Raw genomic sequence first — 23299 nt, forward strand, 5'->3', positions numbered from 1 at the left:
TACATGGTGGTTTTTACTAGAAATCCATCTTGATTTAGTGGCATTCTTTTAAGTGAGCCTAGACAGCTGGTTCCATTAACATATTATAATTGTCCTGGTTCCTTTAAACACTCAAAAAAAAAAATTGACCAAAGATGGCTCTGGTCTCTTTTTAAATAACTTGGGTAAAGTTGACACTTGAATTAACAAGGTCATGTATTTTAAATGGGCAGAACATATCAGCCCACTCGTTCATGCTTTTCTAGTTGTTGAAGAAGTGGCATTTTTTTCTACCTGCTCTTCTTCTGTTGAGCATTTCATGGCTTGTTGTCAAGGTGATTAGTTGCTTCCTGCAATATTTACTTGATTCTAGAAAGATCAAAAAAAAAAAAAGCTTTTTTTCCCCAAGAATTCTAAAATGGGAAGTACTAAATTTGGTGTGAATTGTGTAGTACAGGCAAAAGCCCTTCTTGGCTTAACCCCAGTAGGAGTTCTGTCTCAAAGTTCTATAGGCTATATCAGCATTAGCAGATGTAATTTATAACTTTAAATGCTACTGACCTTTTAAGGGTACCAGGAACTTTGTGCTTTGAGCTGCATAGAAGACTATTGCAAGTAGCACAGGTCTTGTATGCCTTTTCTGTGATTTTTCTGTATTCCTCTGTCAATTAGAATCCTGTGCATAGGTTGAATGGTAAAATTCGCTTCATTTCTTCGTGTATGATTTGATTTTTGACAAGGTCAAAAACCTGTATGTTGGTTTCTACAGATGCAAGATGATTCTACAACATCAAAGGTGCAAAGTTAAGAATTTAGGTAGTGTTTTAATTTTTTAATTTTTAAATGCCTTATTTTCACAACAACCTGGTTTGGGGCTTAATCATAATTTTACTAAAATTCTGAATATCAGTACAGCTCAGGTGGGGATGACATTGTGTGCCATTTCACTCCAAATGTTTGGAGTGTCATAAGGTGGCTTTGAATAAGACAACTGCTACTGGCACTGCCACAGGTTTTATCTACATTCAAAATGCATTGTCTTCCTTCCAAAGGGGACTGATGAAACTCCAAAGAAATAATCCAAGTTTCATTCAAGCCTTTTTTTCCTTCAGATAGGCCATCTTATTTCTCCCGAGTTCTTCCATATTAACACTCCAGGAAATTTAACTTATAATAAATCACCTGTGCTTATTTGATGGCTGCTAAAAAAGATGTTTTCAGGTATATTTATTGTTTTTAATATATTAAATTTGCTTCACTATGTAATTTGTAGTATTGCTTGCTTTGCAAACCTGACCTGCTTACTGTGCACCCTCAGATACTTCGTTTCTGAGCCTGACAGTTACCTTTTCTTAGCCACCATGATAATCTGTATACATTCACATAATGTATATATCTTTTTAACTATTAATATCAGTGCAACTTACCACATCTCTGGAGTACTATTATTTCTGAAGACTAAAAGCTGCTTTTATTTCCAGAAATGGGGTAGCATACACAGACTTTTATGGAACTTAAGGAGAAATCTTACACGAAGTATGCTTCCTAAAATTCTGTTATTTAAATACCCCAGATCTTAATTTGACTGCTAGCAGGTAAGTGGGAATTGTGGCTTTCAAGGGGCAAGAACTTTTAATTGAAATGAAATTGGAAACTGACTCTGTTCAAAAAGATAGTATATCTCCAACGCTAGGATGAGGTGCAGCTTATAGGCACTCTTCCTGTTCCAGCAACAAATGTGCCAGAAGCCTCATCTTTGTTCATAGTGCAGAAGAGTGTTGTAGTGCTGACAGGAGTCATTCCAGTGGGTCACTTAGAAATGTTGGTACAAAAATAAGAATCAACAGATCCAAGAACTATTTTGTCCTGAAGAACAAAACCAAAAAAATTAAAGCATTAATTATAACACACATTCTCTTGCAACTGCTCTCATTTCAGACCCTCTTTATCCAGTCAGTAACCCTGCTGGCTGCTATGCCAACGGGCAGATCCAGGCTCACGGGGACCGCTGGCGGGAGGACGACTGCACGTTCTGCCAGTGCATCAACGGGGACCCGCACTGCGTGGCCACCGCCTGCGGGCAGAGCTGCCTCAACCCTGTCAAGGTCCCCGGGGAGTGCTGCCCCGTCTGTGAAGGTAGGAGTGCTATTCCCCCTCCTTTGCATTTGGTCTGCCATGGTCACTGCTTTCCTGGCAAGTCTTGGTTCACTTTAACATTTTGGAGGATTGAAGAAACTGGCGTGGCATTGGCTGATTACTGAATAACTACAGAGGGCAGAAAACATCAGCGTGGTTTAACTACACCTGTATGTTGGCACTCTTTTGACATAAAGAGGTGGTTAAGATCAGCATTATTTACAAATTTTTCTCTTAGCTTTGCTTAAGCATTATTAATAAATATGGGAGAAGTTAAAAGGTCAAAATGTTTGTTATGACAGGTATTACTGTTAATAGGATTATTCATGTTTTCTTCTTCACTGTCATTTAGTTGCAACTAAAAATCTCTTTCTACAACATAGTTGGATATTGGACATAATTATTTCAGTGAAACTTACAAAAAGGGATATTACCTGAGAGATAGATTAACTCTTCAACTTTGCAATTATTTTTTCATTTGTTTGTGGAAATACATGTATACGGTATAACTGACTGAGATTTAACCTAACTATAAGGTAAAGTGCTTGCCCACCCTGACGATGGAAATGTGAAGACTTGCAAACTGAGACATTAAAAAAATATTTTGAATTGCATATGTAAATATGCATTTAGAGCTGCATTTTATGGAGTAACTGTTCATCAGGAAAAACACCAGATAAATTTAGAAATGGTTCTTCTAGACCTAGAGCTATCTTCACAGTTACACAAACACTTTTGGGTGCCGAGTCAGTTGGCACTTACAAGCTTTTCTCATTCCATCTCTGATTTAAAAAAAAAGAATTTTGTATATCTACATGTGTCTTGGGGCCCTTCTTGTTTGCAGTATCCATCCAAGTAAGCTCACTGTGATACTTAGTTTTTAGGAAAAATCTGAGGAGCATAAGGATTTCTTACAGGTGCTCTTTAACTCCAGAATTCACATCACTAGGTATGATGAAGGTGTTTGATACAATGTGTAAAAGCTGCAGTGAATTGTACAGAATTGCGCTATTTGCACTGAATTACTGTCACTGTGAGGAGCAGGTTATCTGCTGTTAATCCCCAGTGATCACCTCAGGATGGGTATCACAGAGCCTGTGCTGTCACCCCTCATTAGCCAGGTGTCCGAGCCAGCTTTGGAAGGCATACAGCGAGAAAGAGAGGCTGATGGAAGTATTCTCAACATGTTAATACACTGAGGGGATTCTTTTCCTCTAATGAGGGAAGGATAGGCAAATGTGCCTATTTTCCTATTTTCCTCTTCTAGACTGGAGAAAATGGATGAGAGATAATTCAATTAAATGCATATATATATATATATATATATATATATATATATATATATATATAAGCTAATTATGAAGAACCGTGGGAAGCAAACACAGGATCAAGCTTAGACTTCCATCCTTCATTGCTAAAGGGTGCAACACACATAAACGAGCTGGTGCTTCATTAACACACCACAGTAATGCCTCTGCAGTGCTCTCAGGACACAATTTAGGTCCTCTGGACTAGGCTGCAAAATTCTATGCAATAACATGTTTGTACTTTTAGAAGATGATGTAGCTACAACTGTTTAAGTCCATAAAAGTTGTTTTGGTGCTTGGGTGAGTGACATATGGAGTACAATCATACTTATGGTACAAATGGATGAAAACTGACACAATAGAATTGTGGAATCAATATTTAAATGAGGTCCTTGTGTCATCTAAATTATGTCTTATTAAAAAATAATCTGCCTTCCTATTTGTTTGTCATGTTAGCCTTTGTATGATGTATGCTTAATTGTAGTCATCTAGTTTTGAGGGTATCATCTGGAAGACAGTGATACTGAATGGTATTTTGAGGAACTTTCTAATTGTTAAGCTTAAAAGTATCACATTTGCCTTGGTGTTTTTTGTTGGTTTTTTTTTTTTTTCAAAAGGTAATGAAATTATTTAAGTTGTGAAACCTACAATTAGTAGAAGTGCTTCTAGTTCGTGCTAGATCAAAGTTTCAGCATACTTAGGTACCAGTGGTCAGAGAACATCTGAAAACACTTGAATCCTGTCTTATTTTTTCCCTTCCCTCTCCCACAGTGAACAAATACAACCAAAACAAATTATTATGATCTTTTATTGCAAATTATTTAATTCCAAGAATCGAGATATGGTATTATTTCAAGGATCAAAAAAATACTGGACTGTTAAAACACAGTAGTGAGTTCAGATGCTAGAACCCAAGATTTAAAAAATTAAGTTTGCAAGAATCTCCTCTGAATGATTTGGTGAGAAGTTATTCAGAATTTGAGACTTATTAACTTATTTTGCAATGACGACAAATTAAAAAATCTAGGAGAAATGAACCATCAAGGGTACCAGCAAATCTCTTGGAGTCATGTTTTGGGGCATTAAACACGCCCAAGGCCATTATGCCTTGTGATGAGAAGCCTGAATAAATGTATTTACACACATGAGAGCAAGGTGTTACCCGATTTGGAGTATGAGCCCTGTGCATCTTTCTGAATCTGTTAACATTTTTCTTTGAAGGCACACATTAAGAAAATCCCAGAACATTAGGAAAAAATAACAATGTTGGATGTTGACTGTCTGCCTTTAAGAATGTGGAGCTTAAAATGACTTTTTTTTTAAAAGGTAATGTTTGAGCTGATGGCAGCAGGGAGTTGTGTGTGAGCTGTAGATTTCTGGTCCACCTCCAAGGTCAGAGAGCTTCATGTGTCTTAAGCCTTAAATCTGAGATTAGTAGTGTTTCTACTTGGAGTTTAATGTGTGGGGTAGGAAACAAGTCCTCTGGTTTTCTCCTTGTTCTAAGGCTGAACTGCAGAAGGATGCATGCCCTGGGAAGACAGTTAAAAACTTTTACTTCCTTCACTCAACTGATTTTTCCCAAATTTTAATTTGATCATTTTAATGACAACCTTGTCCCATCAAAAATGCTATTTTGTTTCTGCCATCATCCAGCCACCTGACATCTCTATTCTCTTAAACAGGTCAGCTGCATGGAGCAATGCTCCTTCCCATTTTAAATCAGCTTCTCACTCTTTTTCCTGAGCATTGTTTCTGTTGATGAAGTTCTGCTGCTGATGCTCACTGTGCTGTCCATGACCTGCAGGGGTGGTAGGAACAGGTCCTGGCTGGGAAGCTGCCTGAGAAATCAATCCCTTGATTGTAATGATTCTAATGAAAAAAGTGTGCAGTACATTTTAATGGAGCTGCAAGCAATGAAGTACATTCCAGGCTCATTTTTTCCTAAAGAGGAATTAAAATGGATTGTCAGCCATTTGATTGTTTTCTGCATACCATTTCATTGCACTTGCATATCCACAGCTTAACCTGAATTTTGCAGTGCCCTGTATGAGCAGAAGTGTTGACTGTCTGTGCTCTCCAGTTTGGTTTCTCCATCTTTCTGCTTATCTAATTTCCAACTGTTAAGGAAAGAGAAGCAGAATTCTTACCTAGTGAGGGCAAAGGTCTGGCATCAGTGATACTATGTAAGTGTCATATTTTCAACTATATAAGTTAGTAAAGCAGAAAAAGCAGTGTGCTTTAGTGATATGTTCAATAAACGGGCAAAAGCAATGTAAACTTTGCAGCTGATTTCGCAATAGTAGTTTACTAGTGATTGTAAAGATAAAAATACCTGATTTTGCACTCCTCTTTTGAATGAATGACTTCCAGTTCTCATTCACATCTCAGCCTATCAGTACTCTCAACAAGAGTGTATACCCTAGAGAAATAACATCATTTTTGCAGATTGGTTTAAATTTACTTCTTTTCAAAAGTTTATGTAATTGCATCATGAATATACTTTGCTTTTTAACTCTTACTTGCATACTACATTTAATGATTCAGCTGTAGCTCTTACTTTCTGCACTAATTTTTCCACTTTTTTTTGTGGAGACTAATGCAGAATGTAGGAAATTACTTGATGTTAGAATCTTTACTATCCATCAGATCTAAAGCAGAAAGAAGAATGGGACCTGCTGAAAACCCCCTACTATCTTAGTTTAGTGGCTGATAGACCAGTTCAGGCCCATATTTCTATTTAGAAATAAGTACTAGGTAAAGAATATTAAGGAAGACACTTTATATGCTTATCACTATTTTTAAGCATGCATTTATTTCTCATTGGATTTCTATTTACATTTGAAAGAGAACCCACTTCCAGCAGCCAGCTCCAGTTGTGTGAGCTGACTTTAAGCATGTCAGATAAAAGCTCTTTAATATGCAAACCAAAGCTCTTAGTCAAAGATATTTCTGTCGTATATTTTGGTTTGAGTGTTGAGGGATACAGGGATTTGTGAGACAAATTTAGGATTTGATGAGAAAATTCTAATCAAAACTGCTTGTGCATCTGGCCTGGCTGTGGCTCATCCAGAGTAAAAGGTAATTAGTATCAGTCACTCCTGACTCTTCCTCTCTGGCTTTGATCTAAATGTTGCTGTACCTGCACTTCTGCCAATTCAGTTATTTCTTGGCTGGTTTATAACCAGTTTCAATGAAGGACATATTTGTTCCTCTAGGTAAGTTTACATTCCAGCAGCTTCATAAGGATAAATTTTTTCTTGGATTAACTTAAAAAAATTTTGCTGCCAGAGATTGCATATAACATACTAAAAATTCCATATACAAAGATTCTTGAAATATGAGCACAGTATGTTAGCCCACAAATGTATTCAGCCTTTGAATACAGTAAATACAGAACAAACTAGAACATTCCCATTCCCTCATGAAGAAAATCCTGATTTTCTTGCTGCCACAGTGAGAAAACCAGGCTGTGAGGATTGTAGAGACTAAAGTTACATAAAATCAGCAGTTGACACTTGTCTAAATTAGAGACCAAGATGGAGCAATTGTGATATTTCAGTCACTGTACTGAACTGATTTGTATCTGTTCTCCTTTTTAATTCTCCCTAACATGCTGCTGTATGTGTATCCATGGTGTATATCCTGTATGCGCTGTGCAATACACGTCCCTGTGTTGATTGGATGCCCAGAATGGTTTGCAATGTATAATTTTCTGAATGCTTGCCTTGGGTTTGCTGGACCTGGGGAAGATGGTAGCAGTCGCTCCCCTCACTTCAGTCTTGCTGCTGCTGCTGGAAAGGGAGGCTGAGTGAGGTGCTTGAAATGCTTTACACTGGAGCTCCGTGGGGAGATTGATCAGGAGGAAGAGACAGGAGCATGAGGGAGTTAGGTGCATGAAGGAGAGGGGTATTTATGGATGTGGTGTCCCAATTCCATGGTTTGTGTATGGATTTAATTTTCAAATCTGTGGGCAGCCTCTCTTGAGTTGCACTGTAGCTGGTATCCACTAGTATCTTTACCAGCTCTGTTTGATGTTTTTACTAGCTCAGATCAAAGCTAAATTTATTTTATCTATAGACAGCAAAGCTAAAAAGAACAGTGTCTTAGAAGGCAGAGTATGAATTCATAGGTTTTAAAGCAGAGAACTGACAGAAAGATGCTCACCAAATTCAACAAGAGAAAATACAGCATGCTATGCTGTGAGGAACCAGATTAATTTTGATTTTTGTCTCAACATTGTTTGACCAGAGGTATATGGGGGAAGGGCTGCACATGTGCCACTTGCAGGAGGCAGCTAGGAGAAGATGGAGGAAAGCCCTGTTTCTAGGGAGACTTTGCCTGACAGCCTTTTCATGTCTCACATGGAATAGGCAGTCAGTAGGAGACCACCAAGGACACTGTGTCCTCCAGAGAGGTTCTCCAATCAGGTGGCAAAAGGTCTCCAGGAATGCACTGCAGTCAAACACTGAGCTGGGCCAGTGGTCTCCTGCCAGCAAGCAGATCTTGGGAGGAGCTGGGGGCTATAGAAGTAACTGTGTCACAAGCTGCTGGCCTCTTTTTTGCCCTCACTTTTTGCCCTCGCTCTTTTTGCTTGCTCTCACTGGCTTGCTCTCCCTCTTGCTGGCTGGTCACCTGTTGATCACCTCCTTTTCATTACCAATAAATGGTTCTCAGATATAATATTTGCCTCGTTTGGCTTAATTCTGTCCTAGACCATCTGTTTTAAAAGAACTTCCCGCAGTTTCCCTTTAGTGGAACGTGACATGCTTGGAGGAGATTCTTCATGAGTCCTGAAGCAGAGTGATTGTTAAATAGCAGCTTTCCAGGAGAGGTTTTTTGATTAGGGGAATGAACATGTTGAACATGGATTATCAGGGCCTTGAGAAGGCAAATACCATACTGAAATTAAGATCAAGAGGAGAATTCACAAGACCTGAAGTAATCTTTTTTGCTCTCTTTCCAGTGGGTGGGTTTGCCCCTGGGTGACATAGTATGTACTTGGTTCTTTTCCATACATTGCTTCTCTGATAAGGGTGGAAGCTGGAAAGCATTGGAGAGCTATGAGCACAGTCCAAAATTTGTAGAAGACAGACTGAATAAATTGGATTGGTTCAGCTTAAAATAAAACTATGAATTCAGAATGTGAGCATAGCAGTCCTCAAGTGACTAAAACGTTGTTGCAAAGAAAAAGATAAGACAAAAAAGAATGGAAGTAGATTACAGAAGAGAAAGATGGGATTTAGAGGAAGGCAGAAAGTTGTTGAGGAAAACAAAATTCCCTCTGTGGCATGTTGTGACTAAGATTGTCTTTTTGATGTGTTCGGGGCATGGCAGTTGTGTTTTCAGCCGTAGTGAAAAGAGATTTGCTCAGGAAATTGCTTGCATAACTGAAAGCAGTAATGGTATTTCACGTGTAGTGTTCAGTGTTCATGCAAGTGATGGCTGTAGCTTACCAATACAGAGCCCGACACATAGCTGGGGTCCTGGGGGTCAAGGGTGTTTGAGGTCTTTTTAACTACACTTCAAAGTCATGAAAACCCTTTTGGCAAGACATCTTGATACAATATATCCACGTGAATCACTTCTTTCCAGTTACCTGACACGCTAAAGCCCATGGGCTTGATAATAAAATCCCAATGTATGAGGCAGGGGAGTGGGTACTTTGAGGTGGCTGTTTCCATAGGGAGAGAGGCACAAAGCCTTTCCACAGAAAAGGCATGAAATTGGAGACAAAGGCATATTGAGACATGATAGTATGGAGGGGAAGACCTTCCTTTATCCTTGGCCGGTCCCCAAACTTAAGCTCTTCAGTTTACACAACTTTTCAGGGCATGCACCTCCTTTCTCTGGTGACAGCTGGGAAAAGAAGGCCCATTCCCTTCTGTGGATCCAGCACAAACAGTTAGTTAGTTTTCAGCTCCTGATGGATGCTTCTATATAGCTTCTATAGCTCCTGTAATGATATTGGCCCTCTGGGATTTGACTTTGTTTATTTAATCTGTTGTCTATTTATCTGTTTAGTTTGTTTTCTCTTTAGATGTCTCTTCATTAAGAGCCAAGGCTTAGGCAATCATACTGGCCTTCTGTGCTTTCCCCATGGTTTTAGAGCCAATGGCTTATTTTTGCAGCACAAGGAAGGGATCACATTTCTTCAGATTAAAACAGACAGCTAGGTAGAGGGGAGAAAGGGGCTTTTCAAGTGCCATAAGGGACTGCAAAATTTTTATATATGCTCACACTTCTTTTGGCTTAGACCAGCCCTTCATGGGGACTGGTCAGGGTTCCTGTTCCATTGCAGCTAACCAGATCCATTGGCAGTCAGCTAAATTGGCAGTTAGTACTGCTGCTTACTGCTTGCTTCTTGCTGGGCCAACAACTTTGCTTTCTAAGTAACATTACTGTGGTTTAAATAGCAATTCCATTTTTAACAAATTTTACAAAAAAGAGAGAATATACCATATGAATATATAATAGCATGGGAATGATAGTAAAGAAGCTACAGTGATAGAAAAAAACTGTTACCTTTGGGCCATCTGCAGACAGACATCTGCAAATTGGAATAATAGCTGTGTTCACAGGAAGTAAATATTGGTTAGGATAGTATGATTTTATTTTTTTTAACAAGATAATAAATACAAGCATTCAGCACTGGCATTGGTGCCAAAAATGGTCTTTAGGGAGGTCTGTGGTTGCTTCTATTTCCTTGGATCTCTCAGAGGCTCAGGCTATTCATAGAGAAAGCTGATACACAGTAATTGGTTATCTCACAGCATGTCCTTCTGCAAAAGAGCCCTCAGGTACAAGTGGCTGGGTGCCAGCATAAGCTGTGAATGAGAAATTAAGTGTTAAACAAAATCCCCTCAGAGGATTTTCATGAATAAGACCCACAGTACTTTGCTGTCATTATGACTGACACTTTATCTTCACAAAAAGAAATTAACATTTTCATCAATAAAGGAATCCAAACTCTAGCTGAGATGTAATTCAGTTCAGTTCCTTTAGCGTGTCTAGCACTTCATTAAGTAAAAACAGGCAGCAGAGTCCAGTGAAAAGAAATTTGATTCATTCAGGATGAAGTCAGTGGTAGTGAGCAGTGTTCACTGACACAGGGTGTGGGCCCAGAGTCCTCCTTAGAGCATGAAATGTAAGTTATTGTTCAGCAGCAGTGCTGGAGCTCCCAACCAGCCCTTTCATCAAAGTCAATTAGGGGATGCAAACGCCACGCTGCAGAGAATTGGGCTTCTCTTTGCCAGATCATGATTTAGTACAGTGGTTCTAGAGAAGGCAGCTGAGCCTGTGGAACGACTGGATGATGTAACCAAACTGGCCAGGGCAAGCCAGTGAAATTCAGCAAGACTTTACGAGTATGGAATAACATTTTCATGGTTTTCAGTGATTCATTGTTGAATTCAGTGGAAGACTGCTGAAAGGATAAATAACCAGAGAATCCTAATTAATATGTGTCAGAGGATGTCTCACTTATGAAGAACCTCATGGATTCTCATCATTTTTTTCATCACCAATGGTTTTCATACATTTGCCCCAGATGTACACTAATTTAGTGTTTATCTTCACCTATTAAAAATAAGTGAATGGCCTTCCTAATGTATTTTAACAATTCTTGATAGACTTAATTGATTCTGCTTCAATAAGGTGGTTGTTTCTAAGTGTCATTCCACTGAAAATTGTCAAAAAAAGTTCTTATCAACATTAAAATTCATTTGACATGCCTGTTAAACCAAAAACTTCTAGAATTGATTATTACAGACAAAAGGTTTTAACTTGACATTTTGAGAGTAGAAAGTATGTATTTTGATTGCATCACTGCAGAAAAAGACATGTATGTATACCCCCAGCTTCTTTACTCTGCAGCAATAAATAGTCTTTGATTATAATAGTTACTTTCAAAGAAAAAAATACATATTTAGTACTTGCAGGTTGGCAGCATGAATAACATTTGAGACAAAAGGCTGCCAAACTGAACTATGTGTTTAGAGGTATCAATGAATATATTTTCAGAGTTACTTGTGACATTAGAAAATTGGTGGACCTTCAGTTATCTGGACGTATCACCTAAGTCCTTGCATACATTTATAAATTGTTATGTGATGCTGAATTGTTGAACCCTGATAGCCAGCACAGCTTTAATTCTGGGAAAAAATTTCCTGTGAGGCATTAGGTATTTCAAACCCAGGAAGGAAATTCTTTAGCCCAGGACTCAGGACTGATATTTTTCATGTAATGAATTGGAGGGGCGGGGAGGGCTGGAATGCGAACTATGAGGATGGAAAACATTTAGTCACTCTTGGAATGATATGAATGTTTTTACAGGAAGCTTAAGTAAACACACATGCTGCTGCTTAGTAGGCTGCAGTTAACTTTTTTGGACAGTAGACAAAATTTAAACAAGTATGCGGACTTGAATGAAAGGCTGTTGAGCAGCACACCCTTCAGGCCCAGTTTTGAGCCAGTTATCACTTAAAACATTAGGTAAAAAGTTAGACTACAGTTTATTTGGGTTTTTTTTCTTTTTTTGTTTTAATGGTAAATGCTTGAATGCACTGATTTTTAATTTCTTTGAGTCATTTGATACTGGTTTCATAGGAACAAAACATCTTACTTCTTTTAAAGGTGTCGTCTGTGTTATGAATTACTACAGAAGAGGGAGCTATTTCACTTTCCCCAAACATGGGCATGTTCTTTATTATTCATGCTGGAGATCTTTCTCCTTATTTAAAACATGATTTTTGGGTTTTTTTCCCAGAAGAAGTTTTCATTTTATGAAAAAAAAAGAGATGTTGGTCATCCTAGAATCCTATTCTGTTGCACTTACTCAGAAGAATGTTGTGCGGTGGAAGAAGCTTAGAATACAGTAGTTACTTCCCTACTTACAACCAACTTTGTGAAACCATGGAGTAGCTATTTCCCTCGCATGATATTACAGAAAGTATGAAACAAAACCTTTCTGCAGTTAAAATATTGCATTCCAAATGAAACAAAGCAAAGAGATTGTTTTTCATGTAATATTAATAATAAAAATACCTCGCCGAGAGGTAAAGCCTGCATAATGTATTAACTTTAAGGAGAACCAAAAAATGAGACTGATTAAAGCTGGTTGTGGCTGTTACTAAATAATTCTTAACAGAGAATTGCTCCTACAAACACCTGGAAGAAATTTTGCTTCCTGAATAAAAAAGCTAGTTTTTAAGTCATGAAGTAGATTCAGATAGATAGTGTTAGGCAAACATGTACTTATTTTGCAAAAAGCAGGTAATCAGTACTTGGCAAAAGCATACAGAAATCATCAGAAATTGAAATATTTGTCTTCTGGTTTCAGTTCCTTGATTAGGATTCATCAAGGATATTGCTGCTTTAACTGGTAGTGTCTTGAGTTTCTATGAAAGTGAAATTCATGGAGTCATGCTAGTTGGAAAGGACCACCAGAGATTTTTCTAGTCCTATGTCCTTCTTAAAGCAGATCCTGTGACAGAAGGATGTCAAGGCCTTGTCCCAGTTAAATTTTGAATATTTTGAAGGATGGAGATCACACAAGTCTCCATGACCATGTCATAGTTTGATGATCCATGTGGTTTAAAAGAAAGATCAAAACAGCTTTTATCAAGCTGTCATTTCCCATTTCATGTTTGTGTTTGTTGCCTCTCATCCTAGCCTGGAGCCACCTCCAAGATTAGCCAGGCCTTGTCATCTTTGTATCCTGGGGTTAAGGAGTGGCAGAGAGCAGTGGGACGCCCCCTGACCCTCCTTCCCCAGGCTGAGCACGCCCTGCTTTGTCTCTCAGCCTGTGCTCATGTGCTGCCTCTCCAGCCCTGGCCAGCTCAGTGGCCCTGTCACGCACTTGCTCAGGTGTGTCCGTGTTTCTCCTCTACTGAGAGCCCAAAGCTGCCCACCGCTCCAGCTGTGGGCTTCCAGGTGCTGAATGGAGGGAAACCACCACCTCCTTGTACCTGCAGGCTCTGCTTCTGCCGGTGCAGGTCCCTCTTGTCCTTCACACAAACCAAAACTGAACTCTTGGTTCTCTCATAATACATTTGGCTTTGCAGAAGGGTAGTAAAGTGTAATCTCTCTTTGCTTTCTGATACAAACTCTATGGCTACAGTTCAGATTTTGAACTAAGAATATGATAGGAAAATGGGTATAATTTTTCATGCTGGTTCCACACTTAAGAAGAATGCTATTTAGTTAGTCAGTTGTCCTTTGTATAATTTATATAATTATAATAAAATTTTATTTAGCAGTAGACGTTAACAAGATTGCAATAAATTTTAAATTGTCCCTGGTTTTTTTTCTTTATTTTTATTTGTTTTCTAAGGCTTTAGCAGTCAATGGTATATTTCAGTTTTCATTCTCTTCCTTTTTTAAAAATAATTCATCAAATTGTGTATATAATAAAATTGTAATCCTGAGAAACAAAATTTCCCTGCTCCCACTGAAACATGGTGCACCAATTTCTCTCCATATCTGAATACTTGAGCAATACCTCAGTATAACAAATTTAGGGCTCAGTACTAGACCAAATCGACCATCCTTTGTTCTTGTGCATGTATTTATAGTAGTTCACATTGCTAACAGAAGAAAATATCTGTTCTTTGTACTGCAAGCTGTGTCACAGCACTCAGAAGTGGGAGGTCTCAGAAATCAAAGAAAGAGGAATGTAGGGATTGTTTTTGCTCATATTGCAGAAGTATTCGACATGGAAAAAATCAGTGAAAATACTATTCTATCTTGATACCACCATCTTTTTTTTTTTTTTTTTGACAACCAGTTTTTGTGTTGGTATGGTTAATATAGGTCCTTAAGGACAAAGCTAGCTCCAGACATTACTTGAATGCCACCCTTCTTTAATCATAAATGCAGTTTGATTTCAAAATCAAACTGGAATGAGTTTGAATGATTTCAAATTCAAGCTGGAATGAGGAGCTTCAGGGTTTGATCACATATTGTAGTATTTTTCAGTAGACTAGCTAGACTGAAGGTCCACCAACAGCTGAAATATCTGTTGTAGATTTTAAATTTTTTTTTTAATAAATGGTGTTGTAAAGACTTAATTCTAATATTTTTATCAACCTCACAGCAAGCAAATTAATAATCTGCCCCAGATTATTAAAATTCTCAGCAGAGAAAGTATCAGAGAGGATATATTGGATCATGGTGTTCTAATAGGAATCTGCCTTTAAATATAAGTGCTTGGCATCAGCAAAATCTGTGCTCCATTAAATAATCCCTTGTTTTCATCCAGACTCTCTTCAAACCCCCTCTCTTTCTTTCCTTCTCTCTTTCTTTTTATGGTATATTGCATTGTTGGTAGAGCACACAGGCAGAAACAGCACCCCTTTTTCCCACCCATTGTCTGTGCATTTGTGCACTGGATCTTTCTTCAGCTCTTTCTACCCAGAGCAGCAGTGAAAGCCCAGTTCAGATCGTGTGGTGGTACATGCTTTTTCAAGCTTAGCTACTGCTTGCCTATTCAAATAGCCAGAAGTCTGGTAGAGCAGATCTGGCTTTATTTGTTGAGTCTTGTCTAGTGAAGTGAAAAGGCCTGATTTTTTTTTTTTTCCTGGCTGCATTTTTGCACATGTGGGGGTAGGGAATGAAATTATTTCTTTTGTCCTCTGTTTGCAGCTCATTGAGAAGCAGGCATGCATATAAAATTACTGTATCTCAGGGTTTACCTTTAGGGAGAGAAGGGAAAAAGAAACAGATTTGTAAGCTTGACTGGAAACACTGAGGATGCTGAAAGCTGGCCCAAAAGTGGAAGGTAACAAGATAATAAAATACAATGAAGAGAGGACGAACAAAAACTTTTCAAATTAATATAACAACAGTTTAATTTAATCCTTTATAAGAAATACCAAATACTGCATGTATCAAAGGCACAAAAATTGTGTCCGTGTGTCCAAGGCAAAGGAGCATCAAAATACAGATGCTGCATTGCGGAAAGTCACCAAAACTTGTAGACGGATGGATGGATGGATGGATAGATAGATAGATAGATGGAAAGAAAGAGAGAAAGAAAGAATGAATGAATTATGGATGGTTTCCTTAGATGTTAAGCTACACCTGCAATTACAGGGAAGTTATTTTGAGGAGTAGACTTTAATGATAGGGAGTGAAATACAGTCCTCTTTCTCTCTAGCTTTAGTTTACACCCAAGTGGATCAATGAATATAACTAACCTGCATCTCAACTTTCAGTAAGGCTTTTTTGCTTTTTTTATCGACATGTTTTATCTCACATCTGCAGTCAGATGGTAAAGCTGCAGTCTCCTTCAGTTCTCTGGCTTGTGTCAGTGAACTTTTCTCTGGGCAGCAGTAATAATCCATGTGATTTGTACTGATTTTAGCTCCCTGTGAGTACAAGATTCCTGTGGCCTCTTTGTCATTTGAAGTGTAATGTTTGTGGGGGCTGACCAGTGACCTGACTGTAGCTTCAGGGTAGCTCTTGCATTCTGGCCTTGTGCATGTTTAGGATATTTTGGGTAGAGAATGGAGCAATGCTAAAAATCAGTTTGGTTGCAGAATTAGTTTATATACTCAGAGGCCTAAAATAATCAGGATTAATTAATGGATTTTATCATGTTATTGGTGTATATTGATATATAGCAATATGCACATGATTCCTAAACTAAAGGCTTGGTGAAGTTGCAAATGTTAAGTATTAGACATGAATTTGATTTAGTTAGATACTTTATTAAATTAATTTGAAAAGAACTACAAACACTTCATTTAGACTAAAAGAACTGTCGCTTGAAAATCTATGGAGTTTGAAATAGTTTGCTCATTATGACTGTTCTTCTACACTACACGTGCAAACTCAGAGCTGTGAAATGAAGAATTGATGGAAACCAATCCTTTGATCTCCAAGCTTGTTATTTATATTAAATCCCTACCAAAAAAAAGAAAAAAGAAAAAAGAAAAAAAAAAGAAGATAATTGAGGGATCTAGAGAGACATGTTGCCATTATGCAACTTCCAGTTTGTGCATGAACAAAGTTGTTGGCACTGTTCTATATATTTTAAAATGTATTGCTACTTTTCTAATAGAAATTATACAAGCAGGAGAATTTGAGAATGCACTTGTTACTCAGCAAGTACATAATCTGAACCATGACCTCTGAAATAAGTTTGAAGTTATCTAACTTAATTGTAGTGTCTTTAATGCAGTTTTTTCATTCCAAACTCTAGTTAGCCGACCTAATTTTAAAAGGATTAAAAATGTTCATTGCCTGCATAAACTGTTGTGCTGGGAAAAGCAAGTCTGGAGAGAAGCTATAAAAGCTGAAAATTGTGAAAGACAATGAAAGCAGAAAAGTTTATTCTTGTAATAGGATAATTTTCAGTTGACTGGAAGGCATGGGGGCAAAAGCTGTGTGCTGGAATGTAGCCAGTATGCACAGGAATCAGTATTTTGTTTTAGAGTATATACTTCTAGCAAGTTAATCTGCATTGAATAATATTTTACCCTTACTCTGAAAGTAAAGACTAGCTGCCTATAGGTAAAAGTGGCAACATCTGTGGTCTGAGGATGAAAGCTGGCAATACGTGGCCACCTCCACTCCATATAATTTCTCCATATTTTCACAATTTATCACTTTAGATATGGAAGGCTTTTTAAATTTAATTTTGTATAAATCTTCATTTTTTGAGATAGAGAAGAAGCGTACGCTTAAACAGTTGAAGCACTGAAATGGAAGCTCACAGTTCTTTAAATCATGCAATTTTTGTTTCCTGAATATTTTGTATAATGTTAATAATGCTCATAACTGTGAACTCATTGGTTCTTCAGTGCCTGAGTTCTATGAAAAGCACAAGAAAGACAAAATTAGTCTCAGAGAGCAAAAAGTTGTTCTAGAAAAGATAGGTATTGCTTTCCTCCTGAATCCTGTTTTATGATGGTCATTTTGAGGTTTCTTGTTATCTTCATAAGTGTCTGGATTTTGGTTTATTCTAACAACTTTCTATATGACAGCACGTTATTATTTCTGTCTACCCTATGTATCAAAACAAATTTCATACTCCAGCATATTTAAATGGTGTCAAAAACTAAGTATTATACTGTGGATAAATAACTTACAGTCAACAATGATCTCCTCAACCTCAGAAAGCATAATCTGGGACTGCAAAGTATACTGTAAAAAGTAATGTTTTCGATAAACAACCATGAGAAATGCTCTCCAGAGGTCTTTCACATGCAGTGCATCTTACATTCCCTTTTGGTATTCAGAGTCTCTTCTGCTGTAAATTTCAGCAGAGGTGATGTTATTTACATGGAGAACGATTTGACTTCTGAGTTACATGTTTGATGTGCAGCTTGGTAGTATCAATCAATTCAGCTTCAGAGAAACTGCTCAGTTTCTAAAGCAAAAAAATCTGCATGAAATTTTGAGTAAACACTTCTGGAGAAATGTGGGCAAAATAAGTATTTTGCATTTAATTTGAAACTGCATGAGCAGGAAAGCTGATTTCATAATGAACAAAAAACAAAAAGTGGAAATCCTTTTCTGTTTAGATACTTCAAAAATTTTCTGCAGCTTCATGCTGTTTTTGTTGACTGTACATTTGAAACAAAGTCCATTTGTCGTTTTTTTTCTAAATTACCCAGAATATTCATCAGAAAAAAAAAGTAATTAAAATTACTCATTTTACTGTTATGTTGTGTATGGATTTTTGTGAACTTAATTAAAATATTGAAGAATCTCATATTTATATGTTCTTTTTTTCTTACCCCCAGAACCAACGTATATCACAATAGGTCCGCCCACCTGTGAGGCTTTGGTGAACTGCACTTTGACTGAAAAAGACTGTATCTATAGCTTCAAACTGGACCAAAATGGTTGTCGCATTTGTCAGTGCAAAACTAGTGAGTATGCAGAAGTATGGTGGCTTCTACCTTTTATACCAAATTGTATGTGAAAATGATAGTATGCTGGTTTTTTTCCATTCACAATGTTGGTTATATGTTGGGTTGGTACGTGTGTGCTTTATAGTTGTTCATCTTTAAAGAATTGGTTCCTGATTTCTGACGTTGCTTTCTTGCTTAAAATGTGTTTTGAGGAAAATGTACAGTGCTTGACTTTTGAGGTAAAAAATTAACAGCTGGCTAGAAAAGGTAGTAATTTGGGACCTAACATTCATATAGATTTTGAGAAGTCTTATGACAAATCCACATTTCATTTTCCTCTGTTTACAGAATTTTAAGAGCATCTAGGTTTCTGCAATTCAGAAATCCTATTGTTAAACAGCCTATTTTCAACTTAGCTTTTTTTGTCAAAATTTAGATTTTGAGGATAAATGTTTGAAAATTATATGCTTGCGAGTGGGTGTTTTGTATATATGCAAGTGTATCCATATTTATGTTTATTTCTATAACATATTCCTATATTTATTTATATACATATATAATACTTTAGCTAGCATTTTTGCAGGCTTTAACATCTATTTCTTCCCAAAGGAAAAACACTGTGTCTCGTGAGAACTTTGTGTGTATCAAGAAAAACGTTTTTTCTCTATGTGTTTCCTTGAGACTTCGGTGTTTACAGGTGAAATATAAATCAGTATCCAGGTTGGCTTTTGGAATTGGCCAACAAAGGATCCCTGTGGAGTACTAGTCTCAGCTGCAGGATGCTTCTCTGTGGCTGCCAACCCAAACTAGGAGCTCTTTGTAATGTTATTGTAGTTTTTCAGCTTTCTTGCAGCCTCTAAGGCTTCCACAACCAAAGTATTACTCTGTTTCTCTTCTTTTAGTTTGTCCTCTCATTCTCAGCCACTTTGTAAGCCAATATGACTATTGTAGGGGTCCCAAGCAGAAATGGTCAAAATAAAATTCTTAAGTACTACAAACTAAAAGGTTTTAGGAATGGATTGGTGTTGGAGAGGACATCCTAACAAAAGTAAATATATAGCAAGCCATAACAATGTAGTGGCAAATAAGAAATAATACCTTTGGAAGGGTATTCATGGAAGGATGACTTTCCTTAGGTTACATCCAAGCTATCGCGTACTTGCCTTACTTCATTCTTCCTAAGGAAAACATTAGAAATGTTAAGGTCTTCTTTTAATGTTGTAATTTGATTTTCCTTCTCCTTCTGTTATTATTAAATTAATTGGGGAGTTTAACCCATACAAGAAGATGGACATTCATGACAAGTTTCATCATCTGTGCCTGTGCGTGCAGTCCTTCCTCCAGTTTGGCGCACTGGAGACACACCACCACTCCAAAGGATGATTTCTTCTGTCCTAGGTCACCAGACTGCATATGGACACAAACCACATCTCAGGATGTTCTTGATTAGAGTATTTCTGATTAAATAGTGCAAAAGAACCTATTCAGGGGAATTTTTCTCTTGCTAGATTTGCTTGAAATTTTCTTCATTTTACCGTAGCAAATTGTCTGAAACAAAGTTAATAGTATCATTTATCATTTCTTTTTTTTCAGTTAAATAATGTGACTAGTAGATTGCTTAAACATCTCAGTCATTTAGAAAGAGCAAATCTTTATTTTCTAAGGAGTGAAGAAAAATAACAGCTTGGAAATCTTCATCATTTGGTGGTTATCAATCAAAATGAGAGAAATTGAATTTTTTTGTCAAGTAATGTCAGTTGCTTGCAAGGCTCTCCTCTGCACAAAAGAGGGTGTGAGAAATGAGAAGAGAGGAGTCTTAGGTCAGATATGCTGAAAATGTACTGTGCTAGCTCTCTGTGTTTTGAGATCCTGTGTACTTTATTGTCCAAACCCATTCAGCTGCATCTTGGTTCTCTTAAGGACATCAGAACATGTCTTTTCTTTAGCTCGTGTAGACTCATGTGGAGTTTTGGGAACATCATTGTCCTTATACTGCATCCATTTGCTTTTTGCTGGTCTATGCTGCTCAGCAGAGTCAAATTTAACTGCCTCAGGAAGGAAACCCCCATGCCCACACTAACATTTGAAGTCATCATATCCTAATTCTATTAATCTATTTCCAATAAAGTTTCATTCTTTGTTAATTTATCTTTAGATACCTCTGCTGAAGGTGTGTTATACTTCAGTTATTTCAGCCAAAATAAAAGCAAAATGGTAAAGTGGAAGAACATAGTGAGGGTGTAATTTGTTCTTATTACCTGCATTTGCATTCGTGTTACCAGAAATAAGTACAACAGGTTTATTTGGAATGATTCTCTAAGTACAGTATAATGAAATTTGTTTGATGCTTCATTGTAATTTAGTTTTAAGTCTAACCCACCTCATTCAAGCCAGCTACAGAATGAGAAGGAAGAGAGAAGCAAATCAAAACATTTCTAGAATATTATTTTAATAGAAGTAGTTTACTTTGTCTTTTATCCTTCTTTTCATTTCTGCAGTGAATGCAAAAACATGCTGTAGCAACATGCAGTGAAAACATACATTCTGTAAGGTAAAATAAAACAGTTTTTAAAAGTAACAGAGCCAGATCATAGTTGTAAGAGAAGGGAGGAAAAAAAAATCACTGAGCAGAGCATAGACTTATATGGAAAGAAAGTTCAGGAAGTACACATGGAGCCACAAATGATGAGGGATAAAGAATGATCATACTGGCCAGAAGCACCTGGAAGGCAAAGCAGCACTACATAGCAATAAAAGGTAAAAACTAAAATCCGGAATCTAGGAGGAACTGCTGCAGAAGACCAAGAATAAAAGTAAAACAAGTAGGACAAACAGGAAAGGCATTACCAAAAAAAAAAGAAAAAAGAAAAAAAATGTAGTGTGCAGCAATTGCTCGTGTGCTTGCAGTGTCTGGGCCTTTACTTTCATTGGGAGAACTGGGATGGAATGAAGTCTTTAGGAAGACAAATCCATTCGGAGGAGCCCTTGTGGAAGACCAGTGGTCTCCTGTTTGTGAGGCAGGACTCCTCTAGCTCCAGTGAAGACTAATGGCAGGATTAATAATGCCTGCTGATTGAAGGAATGTAGGATTTAAATCTGATTGGCAGTTGTGCTGCACACAAAGTCGTTCTTCAGCAACCATCTGCACTGCGGGCCTTGTCTGTTCCCTGGATTCGTTTCATGGAAAAAAAAAACCTTTAAAATCTCTCCTGTGACTGAGACTAGTATTTTACCCCAAATGAATTGAACATGTAGCATATCTTCAGGATATAACTGTGAGCATGTATGAGTTCAATATTTTTTTAACATTTCAAATCTTACTAAAATTGAATTAGAGTGTTACTGTTAATTTAAAAAATTGTTCACATCTTTGTGGTTCCAAGATGCAACTGTCATCCAGTTTCATTAATTTCAGACTCCTAATGGAGAGATGCAACTGGAGAAGGCTAAGATGAGTCATTTTCCCTGCACATTATAATGCATCACTTTTCACTTTGTGTCATGGTCTCTTTTGTCTGTCAAAGCAAGTCATGCAATCACTATTCAAAAATAAGAAATCTTTGTATATTATGTGTTTGCACAGTCACCTCTACATGAAACCACCTTCTCCCCAAAACACATCCTATGGATACACACAGAAATAACTTTGGAAGTCTTGGTACCTTTTCCTTTAATGAGAACAACACTTTTTCTACCATGGAGTTAAAAGGAGACATTATCATTCAGTCTATACTAGCGCACACCAGAACCATGGTCCTCAATATTCTAGCAAGTCACACCATCTCCCTTTATAGCTGATGAAGCAGAGTGAAATTCCAGCATGGACTTTGGGCTTGGCAATGTGTGTCTTTATTTAGTTGCATAGGTATTCAAAAGCAGGACTGATAGGTTTGAGAAAACTTAGGTAGGTTCATGTACAGGCAGTCTGTAAATAGCAACAATTAAAGCTCTGAAGAAGCATAGGGACTGATGATGGGAAAAAGCCTAAGAAAACTTCATAGGGACTGCAGCAAGAGAACACATCTCAATTCCTCATTTTGTGTGTTAATTCTTCAGTAGTTAAGAGTTCCAACCTTTCAATCTTATAGCCAAAATTTGAATATTTCATTCCTGTATTTCTGTATGTTGTCCATACTGAGAGATGTGTGTTCTCAACACTTAAATTCTCTCAGTGTTAATTTTTCCTATTTAAATAAACTTATTTTGTGTTCATTTCTATGTCAAACTAAGGTCAGACAGTAATTACATATTAATAATACAAAATGTACTTCAGACAATGCAAAATTCCTGGAAATAGTAGAGTCAAATATTAATTAGGTAACACTTTTCTATTTTAGTAGCAATTGTCTTCCAGTGTTACTTTCATTTCACAGCAAATTCCATGGAAAATAAAAGTTATAAAATAAAAATCCAGGTAATCTTTCTTAGTGCTAAGGAGAGCACATATTAGACTTTTGAGTAATTCTGTAAGAGAGAAAAAGGATGTCTTATTATCTTTCTGCAGTGATGTAAAAGGGAATAGCTATTACAGGCAAGACTTCAGTAAAGGAAATACAACCCTAGAAAAATTAAGATGAAGCACGTTTCCTAAAAATTTAAGGCTCAGATCAGGAAAAAAAAAGTACATCTTCTTGTAGAACAAAAGTAATAACTCTAAGCACACATGCAAGATAGTGGAAGTGCTCCCTGAAGACGATGGAATCATGATGAACAACTCATGCCAAATAAATATTATCTGTATTGTCACTAGAATGAGTCTTTGGCAGGATCTCTGAAGATTACAATATACTGGAGTTAGTGCTTACAATATATCTAGTGCAACAGAAGCAGATAAGAATTTCACCTGGCTTGCCTTGTGAAAAAAAAAAGAAAATCAGCGTGCTTGAAGCTTGATAATTATACAGCAATTCCACCTTTGAGATGGCACTGCTACAATTTCATTTTCATGAATTCATGTGTTGTATGCGAATCCTAGATTTGTGTAGACCACATATCCAAGTGGTTAATTTGCCTCAATGG

At 37.2% G+C, this 23299-nt stretch overlaps 1 protein-coding gene across 1 annotated transcript in view; it reads left to right on the forward strand.

The window, feature by feature from the left end:
• Positions 1–23299, forward strand: part of CRIM1 (cysteine rich transmembrane BMP regulator 1) — a 175113-nt gene that overhangs the window by 120256 nt on the left and 31558 nt on the right. Inside the window, exons 7-8 of the mRNA XM_054280186.1 lie at positions 1918–2115; positions 18170–18298. Coding sequence (XP_054136161.1) covers positions 1918–2115; positions 18170–18298 — 327 coding nt within the window. The remainder of the gene's footprint in view (positions 1–1917; positions 2116–18169; positions 18299–23299) is intronic.

This window comes from Melozone crissalis, unplaced genomic scaffold (assembly GCF_028551555.1).
Source record: "Melozone crissalis strain CALT ecotype California unplaced genomic scaffold, PUWL_Pcris_2 ptg000027l_1, whole genome shotgun sequence".
Classification (NCBI taxonomy): Eukaryota; Metazoa; Chordata; class Aves; order Passeriformes; family Passerellidae; genus Melozone; species Melozone crissalis.